Here is a 13,217-nt window from a genome sequence, read left to right as displayed (position 1 = left end):
CACGAGACCCCCCCCACACCCCCCCACTCTGTGCTCGCAGGAACAGGCACCTCGGTCCAGCCTGCATCGGGATCTTTACAACTCCAGAATCCTCCAGAATGAACGCAGCCTGCCTCTCAGACATTATCACTGTAATGGCAAAAGTCGCGAAATGTCTCTGCTGGATTCGTTGAAGTTGGATCAATGTTGCGTTGTACTGGATTGTACTAACTCTTTTAAAGGTCTGGAGTCGACAGATTAATGTAATTTTGCCTATGACTCTTCTATATATAGCGGAGCTTCATCAGCCATGGCCAATCCACTGCTGGATGAAGGCCTCTCCAAGCCCCTCCGCCTCCCTGCTGATGACAGAGACTCGCGGTGATGGGCAGCAGCACGCTACTCGCGCGTCAGTCTGAGTGGCTGTGGCAGTCTGAGTGGCTGTGGCAGTCTGAGTGGCTGTGGCAGTCTGAGTGGCTGTGGCAGTCTGAGTGGCTGTGTCAGTCTGAGTGGCTGTGGCAGTCTGAGTGGCTGTGGCAGTCTGAGTGGCTGTGGCAGTCTGAGTGGCTGTGTCAGTCTGAGTGGCTGTGTCAGTCTGAGTGGCTGTGTCAGTCTGAGTGGCTGTGGCAGTCTGAGTGGCTGTGGCAGTCTGAGTGGCTGTGTCAGTCTGAGTGGCTGTGTCAGTCTGAGTGGCTGTGTCAGTCTGAGTGGCTGGGGCAGTCTGAGTGGCGCCGTGAGTCGTGTCCGTGCGCGTAGGTGAATGTCGGTCGCGAGTCCAGCAGCCCTCGGGCACCTGGAGAACCTGGCGGTGAACCCGGCGGTGAACCTGGGTGGTGAACCTGGGTGGTGAACCTGGGGGGTGAACCTGGGTGGTGAACCTGTGTAGTGAACTTGTGTGTCTACAAGGCAAGGGCCACTTCGTTCTCCATGAAGTGGCACGACTACCCTTGCCCACTGTGGCACACTTGTACAATTGTGCGGCGTTTCAACCACGGTGCCTTGACACATGTTGTGCGTGGACCCGCACCAAGGAATGATGTTTTACTGCCTTTAAATAACAAAATACTGTTGGAAGGATACGCCTGGCTAACACAGGAATATATATATGTAGGAAATAAAGTTGTTCACAAGAGCAAAATGGAGTGTATTTTGATAATGAAAAGTAATGTTGATTTCCGCCGACAATGCCCTCGAGAGGGGCTCTCTCAGCTCGTCGCGTGGAGATCTCAGCTATTGCGGAGCTGCGTCTTCACCTTCTGTCTTGGAGTAGACACGTTTTTTTCACTGACTTTAGATGTTGGTTGGCAGGCCGCTGTGGTCGAATTAAATGGAATGAAATAAATATATATTTACATTGTCATGCTGCCAAAAAGGCCATTTGATTGGTGGCTTGTCGGAGACCCGGTGCAACATTGCGTGTTCATTAAAGACATTATGTACAACGTGGAATTAAAGGCAACAAATTGTAGGGCCTGCACTTGCCAAAATATTGACAAAATTTCATACTGGAATCATTTGGTTTGACTGTAATTGCTCATTGAACTGCAGGTGGCACTGTGTGTGTGGGCGTTTTGTAAATATTTATCCAAAAAGCAAAATGCTGGATGCTTTTGAATTACTGGAAATTTTAAATTGTCAGCCTGAAGATAAGTTGTGCATAAATGGTCTGCTGCTCACAGAAAGATGCATGTGTTGCACTCAGAGCTGATTAGCATTTGTTTGGAAGCATTTGTGTCGCGTGTATTTACATTTTAAAGCGTTAAAATAACCTCCCCCCTCCTCCCCCCCTACCCCTCACCCCTCCTTCCCCTCCTCCCCCCCTACCCCACACCCCTCCTTCCCGCCACTCCCTTGGCTCTCTTTTTTAAGTTACCCCCCCTCCTCATACAAGCACACAAACACTCACACTCACACACTCACACACAAACACTCACACACACTCACACACACTCACACACAAACACTCACACACAAACACTCACACACTCACTCACACACAAACACACACAAACACTCACACACAAACACTCACACACAAACACTCACACTCACTCACACACAAACACTCACACACAAACACTCACACACACTCACACACAAACACTCACACACAAACACTCACACACAAACACTCACACACACTCACACACAAACACGCACACAAACACTCACACTCACTCACACACAAACACTCACACACAAACACTCACACACTCACTCACACACAAACACTCACACACTCACTCACACACAAACACTCACACACAAACACTCACACACAAACACTCACACACAAACACTCACACTCACTCACACACAAACACTCACACACAAACACTCACACACAAACACTCACACACAAACACTCACACTCACTCACACACAAACACTCACACACAAACACTCACACACACTCACACACAAACACTCACACTCACTCACACACAAACACTCACACACAAACACTCACACACAAACACTCACACACAAACACTCACACTCACTCACACACAAACACACACACTCACACACAAACACTCACACACAAACACTCACACACAATCACACACAAACACTCACACACACTCACACACAAACACGCACACAAACACTCACACACACACACTCACACAAACACTCACACACAAACACTCACACTCACTCACACACAAACACTCACACTCACTCACACACAAACACTCACACACAAACACTCACACACTCACTCACACTCACTCACACACAAACACTCACACACTCACTCACACACAAACACTCACACACTCACTCACACACAAACACTCACACACAAACACTCACACACAAACACTCACACACTCACTCACACACAAACACTCACACACTCACTCACACTCACTCACACACAAACACTCACACACTCACTCACACACAAACACTCACACACAAACACTCACACACACTCACACACAAACATTCACACACAAACACTCACACACTCACTCACACACAAACACTCACTCACACACAAACACTCACACACAAACACTCACACACTCACTCACACACAAACACTCACACACAAACACTCACACACACTCACACACAAACACTCACACACAAACACTCACACACACTCACACACACTCACTCACACTCACTCACACACAAACACTCACACACAAACACTCACACACTCACTCACACACAACAACAACAACCGCCATTCGCCACTAAGTGGCGGTGACGTCACCACGACGCTTGTGCCAGGCCATGTGCACCTTGAGGCCACGTGAGGTGTCGAACGCCCGCTGGCAGGAGGTCACGGGGCAGACCCAGCAGGTGCCACGGGTCGACCAACTGAGATGACTGGCTGATGCACCACCTGTTCCCCCTACTGTGCCAACTTGCTGTGCTTTAGCCACCCGGCGCTCCACTCGTTGTTGTGAGCGTCGCTCCTCCGCCATCCGTTGTTGCTGGAGGGCGACTGCCTCCAACTGCCCAGTAACGTCCTTCACGAGCCTCCTCCACAGAGGCTGATCTTGACACCGCTGGTACCAGTCATCGACAAGTCCATTCAACTTCCACATCCTTCTGTACCACATCACTCCATCTCTTATTTAGCCTGTGCCGCGCCCGTTTAGCCCCCTCGATCCGGTCGAACAAAAGCTGCTAAGGCATGCGCTGGCTGGGCATGCGGGCTACGTGACCCAGCCAACGCAGCCTTGCTTGCCGGAGGAGCTCCCCGATGGGACTTTGTCCAGATCTTTCAAGGATTTGTGAGCTCCTCACACAATCCAGCCTGGTTAAACCCGGGATGGATCTTAGGTAAGCCAGCCTAAATGTTTCTAACCGGCGAAGATGAGTGGCCAGCTGAGGTCCCATCTGTTGAGGAAGTACTGAAGGCGATCCAGAGCCTGAGACTAGGAAAGGCACCAGGCAGAGATGATCTCCCAAGCGAAATGCTGAGGGAGGGTGGCGTTTGTGCACAGACTGCCCTACATGACATCATAACAACAGTCTGGACCACTGGACAGGTTGAACAGGATTGAAAGGATGCCCTGGTGGCCCCCCTCTTTAAGAAGATGGACCGCACAGATTGTAACAACTACAGGGACATCTCACTCCTCAGTGTGCCGGGAAAGGTCCTGTCAAGGATTATTCAACATAGCCTTGCTAGGCACGCTGAAGAGAGGCTTGCGGAGCCCCAATGCGGTTTCAGGAAAGGGCGGTCCTGCACAGATGCCATATTTTCTGTCCGTCTGCTACAGCAGAGGTGTAGGGAATTCCAACAAGACCTACAGCGCTGCTTTATTGACCTGGTCAATGCCTATGATACCATCAGTAGGCCTGGGCTCTGGGTTGTTCTTCGCGCTTTCGGAGTCCCTGACCCTCTGCTCATGATCATTAAGGACCTTCATGATGGTGAGCGGGCCCGGGTAAAACTATGTGGCCGGGAGTCATGGCCATTCCCTGTACACCTTGGGGTGCGACAGGGATGTCCTCTGGCTCCCACATTATTTAACATCTATTTTGACCACGTAGTTCGTGAAGCCTTCAATAGCTGTACCGGAGGAATTTCCATCTGGCACAGACACAATGGGAGGCTGATCGATGCCCGGGTGCGGTCAACGGATTGCTCCCTATTGCTCAACCATGTTATGTATGTCAATGCTTTTGTAATTGCTGCTCATTCAGAGGAGGAGTTGGTAGGCGCTGCTGCTGAACCTGGAGCTTGCCACCAAGAGGTGGGGCCTTACCATGAGCCCCACCAAAACTAAGCACTTGCCTGGGTATTTTGTACCATCGGACACTCCACCCGCACAGCTCCCAATTGGTGATGGGGCAGTTGTGGAGAGAGTGGAGAGTTTCCCATACCTGGGCAGTGTGCTCATGACTGTCTCTGGTTTAACAGCAGAGGTCTCACTCCGAATCAGTCGAGCGGCATTATCTTTTCATCGGTTGCGTAACGCTGTGTGGAAGCTACCTGGTCTGTCGCTCCGCACGAAGTTTCAGGTCTTCTCGGCCACAGTCATTCCCTCCCTTCTCTACGCTTGCGAAACGTGTCCCCCCTAATGGAACTCACACACACTCACACACTCACTCTGTTCGGTGGGGCAGCAGCAGCAGCGAGCGAACCCAGACGCACGCCGTTCAGCACTGAGGTTCGCGGATTTTCTGCCCCTTCGCGTCGCGCTTTGTGCTCCGTAGCGGGCTCCTATTGAGATACACGCATCTCTAATATAACACGATTTTATTTTATTATTTAAACATGTGTGAGGAGTGCTCGCGTGTTTATGTGATGGCTCGCCCCTGGCCGGAGCGCAGCGCGAGACGGTGGTGGTGGTGGTGGTTGTGGTGGTGGTGATGGTTGTGGTGGTGGTGATGATGCTTGTGGTGGTGATGGTTGTGGTGGTGGTGGTGATGATGGTTGTGGTGGTGGTGGTGATGGTTGTGGTGGTGGTGGTGATGGTTGTGGTGGTGATGGTGGTGGTGATAGTTGTGGTGGTGATGGTTGTGATGGTGGTGATGGTTGTGGTGGTGATGGTGATGGTTGTGATGGTGATGGTTGTGGTGGTGGTGATGGTTGTGGTGGTGATGGTGGTGATGATCATGGTGGTGGTGATGGTTGTGGTGGTGGTGGTTGTGGTGGTGGTGATGGTTGTGGTGGTGATGGTGGTGGTTGTGGTGGTGGTGATGATGGTGGTGGTAATGATGGTGATGATGGTGGTGGTGAAGCTGATGATGGTGATGATGGTGGTGGCGGTGGAGCGCTGGTGTAGTGGTTAGCGCGCTGCGCGACGAACCTGGCGACCCTGGTTCGATTCCTGGCTCACGGCCAACACCGGTGACGTTTATCTGAACCGGTCCTTAGCCTCTCATAGGTCGGCTCAGCCACAAATGTGTACCCGGTGCGATGTGTAAACATCGCCAGTGGGGAGACAAAGGCGGCCGGGCGTGTTGTTGGCCAACCACCCCCTCGTGTGCCGTGCCGGCCTTCATAGGTGCTCGCTGACAGCACTTGCCCCTACAACCAGCTGCGGCTACAGGGGGGATCTTTGTCTTTGGCGCGCAGGGCTCTGCGCCCGAGAGGCGCCGCCTCGTGGCGATCCGCCAGTCACCGCCCGAGTCGCTCTTCGACTGCGGACCGAGCGACGCGTTGGGGACCAGCCCCCCCCCCACGTGGATAGGGAGCATCCATCGCAGAAGCAGTGCCGGATTATCCTCGTAGCAAAAGTAGCATATGCTATCAATTCCGCTTCAGTGATTATGCACTTGCTCTATTGCTATAGTACTATACTGCATTCAACTTTTCTGAACGGCTGGGTGTTTAAGGTGAGCGATTTGTCGCGTTGTCTGGCTGTGTAGCTTGCATCCGGGTTCCTGCACAGCGACGGTCATTGGCCGACGTCTCTCAGCAACACGGCGACAATGTCCAAGACGTTGTCGAGGCGGGGGTGGGGCTCCGGTTCCAATTAAACTTGGGGCTCTTTGGATTAGTGTCAGTGGTGTCGATTGGCTTGTGTTTTGATGCACGCGTGTGCCAACATTTCGCCACTATTGTATGACAACGTAGAATAGAAACGGATGTATATCTGTGTAATGTTTGAAAGCTTGCATACACGCAATGCACACCTTTGCACGTTGTTCATTCTGCAACCATTCCCAGTGTCGGGCAGCTCATGACGACTGGATGCTACTTTCTCAGACGCTGGTAGAGCGTGAGTTGGCATGTCACGAGTGGCTCTCCGCTCCTGCTGATGGCGCCGTTATCCGGCTCGGCCACCTGCGTGTGACATTGTCGTCGTCGTCGTTGATCTGCGTCGACATCAGCTGCCGTAGGAGAGGATGAGGAGGATGAGGAGTCGGTGTGCCAGGTGCGGCAATGTTGTTTTGCTTCTCAGGCCTGGACAGCTCCGGCTGAAGCCACGTGCTGTACACGGTTTGTGCCTGAAGTAACACGCTCGCTTGGAAAGATTCTTTATTTTACACCGTTTATATGAGTGTACTGATCATAGAAAACATTACGGAGTCCATCGATTGAAAATCAAAGCACATAGAGCATAAGGCAAACACGATAGCGATTATATTGCTGTTTATCAATACAAAATGCTTTAACATTGTGTAGCACACTTAATAAGCATTAAATATGCATAAATACATTGACACTTAAATACTGCATCCATTGCAAACAAAGCAAAGGGCTGCTATAGACAGCACATTTTGTGTAAATATGTAGATTTTAAAAATACACAAGATTTGATACAATAAGTCGTTACAAAACTTTACAACTTTACGGTCCTACATTGTACATTGAGCTGTGTCAGGGCTTCTTCGTGATTCAAGCTGTTTGTGTTACTATGAAAATAACGTTTACAGAAACATGTGAACGGCGTTGATGTAGCCACGCACATCGTTAATTTCCCCAATCCCTTCAGCGATGGAGCTTGCAAAGGAACCTTGGTAATGTATTGCAGGGCAATACATGAGAAACTGTTTTCTCAGCCTTTCAAACCATCCACTCATGTTCAGTTTCTACTTCTGCGCGTGCGGACATGTAAACGGCAAACTGAAATATTGTTCAGATTTTAATCCACGACACTCTTGAACTGAAAGCTACCCCTTTAATAATATCGATACAAAATACATTTCGGGCTTTGTAGGGATTTGTGTTGAAGTATATTGGAATGCAAAAGCGAACACGTGCAATCACATGCTGACACAGTTTGAGCATTCATTCGATTATTAACAGTGTTGCGTACATTTGCGTGATTGTGGTGAATAGCTCACCGATGTGATTGTGGTGGACAACTCACCAATGTGGTTGTGGTGGACAACTCACCACTGTGGTTGTGGTGGACAACTCACCAATGTGGTTGTGGTGGACAACTCACCGATGTGGTTGTGGTGGACAGCTCACCGATGTGGTTGTGGTGGACAACTCACCACTGTGGTTGTGGTGGACAACTCACCAATGTGGTTGTGGTGGACAACTCACCACTGTGGTTGTGGTGGACAACTCACCAATGTGGTTGTGGTGGACAACTCACCGATGTGGTTGTGGTGGACAGTTCACCGATGTGGTTGTGGTGGACAACTCACCACTGTGGTTGTGGTGGACAACTCACCAATGTGGTTGTGGTGGACAACTCACCAATGTGGTTGTGGTGGACAGCTCACCAATGTGGTTGTGGTGGACAACTCACCAATGTGGTTGTGGTGGACAGCTCACCACTGTGGTTGTGGTGGACAGCTCACCGATGTGGTTGTGGTGGACAACTCACCACTGTGGGTGTGGTGGACAACTCACCAATGTGGTTGTGGTGGACAGCTCACCAATGTGGTTGTGGTGGACAACTCACCGATGTGGTTGTGGTGGACAACTTACCAATGTGGTTGTGGAAGATATCTCACCGATGTGGTTGCAGGTGGTACCGAGCGTTGTTTGGGGCGATGTCTGACATTTCGCTCCACGTGCTGGGAGCATCTTCAGCCAAGTAAAAACCTCACATCGGAGAACTAAATATGCTGATCGTTTAAATCAATGGATTAACATTAGCAAATAATTTTACTTGCCAGCAGCAAATACTCCACCTTTATATTATTCAATTCATAAAGGTTTTCGTCAGCCTATGTAATATTTTTATTTGGAAGCCACTGGAGGGAGCTATGCACTTTTAAATCTAAATTGAAAACATTTCTTGAGAACTTCTTTTTGTGTTTAGTTTGCTGTCCTTCCTCTGCACCTCGAATTAGCGCAGTTGGCTACGTACGGTGCGAAAGAAGTTCGGCATACATACAGACATACATACAGAAGTTCAACATACATACAGACATACAAACATTTCCATAACCACAAAAAAAATTGCACAAGATTCTACCAATTTTATAATCACAACTTTTTTTTATGTTTGCGATCAATTTTAACAGGAAAAACGATAAGTTACTTTTCCAACATTTCAGTGTAAAATTGTGTTTTGTGCGGCATAAAATATTGATTCTTATTTTAGACAATTTAATGAATATTGCACCGACAGAAGTAGGACTTAGCCACAGATCATTTGTATTTCATATCATGATGTGATAGCAAGACAAACCCATGGAGCATGTGGGACTGGGTCGATGGATTGCTCGATACACTCTTGGTAGCTGTCCATGCAGACGGTGGTCCAGATGTCTTGTGACCCCCATTTGATTTTCTAAAACTCGCCTCTTTTTCAAATAAAAAAAAGCAAGTTCGGGGTCAATTAATTGCGTGGTCACAGGACAGTTGGATCACCCTGCACGAGGGACCCACATCAATACGTGGAGCGACGACACAAGGACAGCTTCAAGACTGGGGCCCCGTGTCCCACTGGCGGCACTGTCCCCACTGTTCTTCAACAATATTTAGATTGCCGCTGTACCTCCTCTGAATCCAGTCTCCCGACCACAAACACTGCAGTAATGTACACTATCATATATCTAGTGGTGTATGTAAAATATACAATATTAGCACACACACACACATCATGAACCATTTTCAATAAAAGCATACAGGTTGGACATGGGTGTGTATATTAAACGCGCTTAGAAAGCCGGTGCACAGGGCATTGTTGAACAAGTCGTGATTATCTTCTTGGTTCTTTCGGTAAAGACTTTACCGAAAGAACCAAGAAGATGAATCCCTGCAGTCACAAAAACTTTAAATCGAAATTTAAGTCGTGATCAATTCATAACAGCATCATTCGCCAATTCCACGTGAATTGGATGAGCTTGGTTATAGAGAAATGTATTTCACCTGGAGCGACTGCTGAGTCATCAACGTTTGGTTGGGTGGTGGCCACGTGGGTTGGGGTGGGCAGGTTGAGGACCATCCCAGGCTCTTGTTATCGCCCTTTCACTTCATTGTGGTTCAGAGTCGGCTGGTGAATGCTAAAACGTACATCTAATTGGGGCGGGCAAATTTCACGCCCCACGTTCCAAGTATTTTAAAAATCAAATTTGAAATGGTCAACAGATTAAGCAAATGACTTAAATTAGTCATTTGTATTTTATTTTTTCAACAATACATATATATATTTTAAATAACATAAAGACATTTAAAGGCAATGTTTTAGGTGTGGCATCACCCAGTACCCAGAGCAGGAATGACAAATGTTCGCACTGCACGCCAGGGAAAGTGCTTCAGCTTCACCAGAGGCAGCGAGAGAAACCGTGGCCCTGCTCATTTTGAACACGTGGCCCAGCAGCTTTCCGAAGGTTCAATTAAACGGCATTGCCATGCTCTGCTGAATCCAGTTGAACGCGTAAGCATTCACAAAAACGGTCGATCACATTTTTACCTGAATTGTTTTTGTCGTCAGTTTGAGCATTCACTTCTATGGAGATATTTGCGTGAGTAATGACATAATTCTGTGTTTGTATATTTAGTTGTCACATTCACCACGTACAGAGAGTATTGTTTTGCTATTTTCTTTCTCAGTTATAATCAGACGTGCGTCTTCATGCACCATGCTCTGTCGCTAGTGCAGTCCTGTAATGTTGGGGTGAGATGTGGGGGGCTGACCCCCCCCCCCTCATATGCCCCCTATCCCCCATCTCCCTATATCCAACCCAAATACCCCCCCCCCCTCTCTAAATCCCGAGAGTGAAGTAAAATATGTTTATTGGTCGGGGTGGACAATTTGCAAACTCTGCAACACAGTGGGCGATATATCGAGCAGTCTGCGTGACGTTGCTCCGTTCTGCTTTGCGTTCAGCGAGTTTAGAGTTTGTGTATCATTGGCTGTCGTGCCCCCTCCCCCCTCTCTATTAATTTCTTTAAATTGGGTCACACTTTGTTCCATGGCCAGATTATTTTTAAAGTCGTGGGGGTGCATGGGAAGTGAAGTTCCATTGCATCTGCACTCAGGGAGTGTGCGGGCAAATGTTTAAGTCCAAGTACAAACGTGTGATTTAACGAGAGATATGGGTGGAAAGTTGTGCTATAACTACCATACATGCAGAAATCAAACCATAGCTTTAATAAACGAGTTGCACAGTGATATATAATGTTTAAATTACTGGTGCACTAGCTACTACAATGCACATACAGACGGTAAACATCAACCCAGTGAGGAACATTCTCATGACTTTACTAAACCCGTAACAGTCACATGCTAATTATGAAATGATGGATATTAATGTACATAATTCACCAAATTAAAAAAATATATATATAGTTCATGTTTACCAAATTAATGAGACGTATTTTCTTTCCTTCTAAAAAAGGTAACTTGGTGACACTTTCGTGGATAAAGGAGTACATGTCATGTATTTACTCGGTATCAATTGATATGAAGTTTGCGGAAAGACGAAATGGTCGTGCCCCAATAGCCCATAAGGCCAAGCAACCAGAAGTAGATCAACATCTTTATTTATTCTGGAGAAATCCAGGATGACTGTACAGTCTTACAATTGAGTCAAACGATGACTTGTTTAATTAATGTAAAACTTATATTGAGCACATTTAGTGAACATTATATTTTAAGCCTTTTATAACATCGAGCACGAACTTTGCAATAGTTCAAATTGTCGCCGACTATGACTTGCGTGGATCGTTAAAACAAAAAACACAAAGAGCACTCACTGCAGCAAAGAAAATGTATTGACAGTGTTTACGGACAATAAATGTCGTGACTCCGATATAAAGAAGTAGTTCGTAGTGACATTGTCGTGGCATGCACCGGCTTCAAGCGTGACCTGTTCGTCGATGTGCAGTATATTCATGGACAGCGGTCCTCGCATGGAGCCGATGTTAGGATCATGAAAGCGAGATGCTTGCACGGGAACACAGAATTACCAACAGTCTGGCAGGGGAGAGGTGCAAAGACACCCGAGGGATGTGATGTGGATTTGTTGCGGCGTTTAAGCGCGGGGACTTACTGGGCCTCTTATTTTTCCGCCCGGACACAAGGCACAAATTAGCTTCACGACTCGGTAGTGACGCGGTCGCGACGCTTCAAGGATGCGCTCGCCATGGCTTTCAAAGGAAGATCGTCGAAAGCCACCGATGAGAAATGCTTGTGACTCTTCAGCCGGGTTATGGAACAAGGTCCCCCAGGATGGGCGGAGAAGGAGCGCGGTGACGTCTAGAGGTGCGTGATCTCCCACAGGCAGCTGGGAGAGCGGAAGGACTCGGGCACCTCGCTGTCCAGCTTGCAGATGACCTTGTAGATGGCCTTCTTCCACGAGGGGTCGACGTCCTTGGCAGCCGCGACGGCGCAGAAGAACTCGCGCAGCGTCAGCTCCGCCACCTCCAAGAAGCGTCCTGGGACCTGCTCCACAGGAGGCAGAAACGGGAGCTCAACATGTGCGAGACGTTGCTGCTGGAAGGGCCCTCCGCTCGACTTAAAGCCACTTATTTAAATCCCTGACAAGTGATTTTGCATGGGGTATTATTGAAGAAGCGATGAAAAATTGTATTTGGGCGTTTTAAAGAATATACTGTGAAAATTATATTACAAATTCCGTCATGCATGGTCTGAGCTGCTATTAAATAACACGTAGATACTGCGAACATAGTACATTTTGTACGTGGCATTCATGCGTTGCTATGAGGAGACGACATGTTTCACAGACGAGTACAGTCTGCCAGTAGGGGGCGATGTTGCTATGCGGTTTTAACCAAATGTATTAATTTGCAGTGAAGCCAATGTGACTTAATTTTACTCAATGTCCAAGTCAAACAAGGCACGCACGACACAGCTCACATTTTTCACTTCACATACACGAACGCACACTCGCTACCACGAGGCACGCCTCCTTAACCCGGTGATTGTAATGTGTTCCTTTAGCCGCTATCGCAGCGTTTTTTGTGTGGCCTTATTAAAGCTGTAGCCATCCATCCCCGGAACCCCACTGGGCGTTAATAACAACCCCCACTGAGGTGTTAATTGGAGGGATGTCATTGACCAAAGCAAATTATAAGAGGGCCCTTGTGAGTGTTGTCCATAATTGTTTCAGAGTGTTAACCTAAGGGGTTCCTATTTCGCAACTTGTCACACCCACGATCGTGTTAAGTATCACAGTCTCTTCAAAATAAACGAAATGGATCTATAGGAGGGAAAATAAAAAAAATGGGAAAGTAGTGAGATGCATGTGCAACACAAACAACGCTTTGATTGTGTGCATATACAGTTGTGCATTCGTCAAATGTCAAAGTTATTTCCCACTAAAATTAGCCTGCAGCAGCGCTCACCTCCTGCTTACAGTCTTGGTCCAGTGGTCGGAATTCA

At 48.0% G+C, this 13,217-nt stretch overlaps 1 protein-coding gene across 1 annotated transcript in view; it reads right to left on the bottom strand.

The window, feature by feature from the left end:
* Window positions 1–8,846: 8,846 nt before the first annotated feature.
* Window positions 8,847–13,217, bottom strand: part of LOC144941837 (prospero homeobox protein 1-like) — a 68,945-nt gene continuing 64,574 nt past the window's right edge. Inside the window, exon 5 of the mRNA XM_078868321.1 lies at window positions 8,847–12,257. Coding sequence (XP_078724447.1) covers window positions 12,072–12,257 — 186 coding nt within the window. The 3' untranslated portion in view covers window positions 8,847–12,071. The remainder of the gene's footprint in view (window positions 12,258–13,217) is intronic.

The sequence above is a fragment of the Lampetra fluviatilis genome, chromosome 25 (genome assembly GCF_964198595.1).
Source record: "Lampetra fluviatilis chromosome 25, kcLamFluv1.1, whole genome shotgun sequence".
In the NCBI taxonomy this organism is placed as follows: Eukaryota; Metazoa; Chordata; class Hyperoartia; order Petromyzontiformes; family Petromyzontidae; genus Lampetra; species Lampetra fluviatilis.
This window is presented reverse-complemented; position numbering and strand designations above follow the sequence as displayed.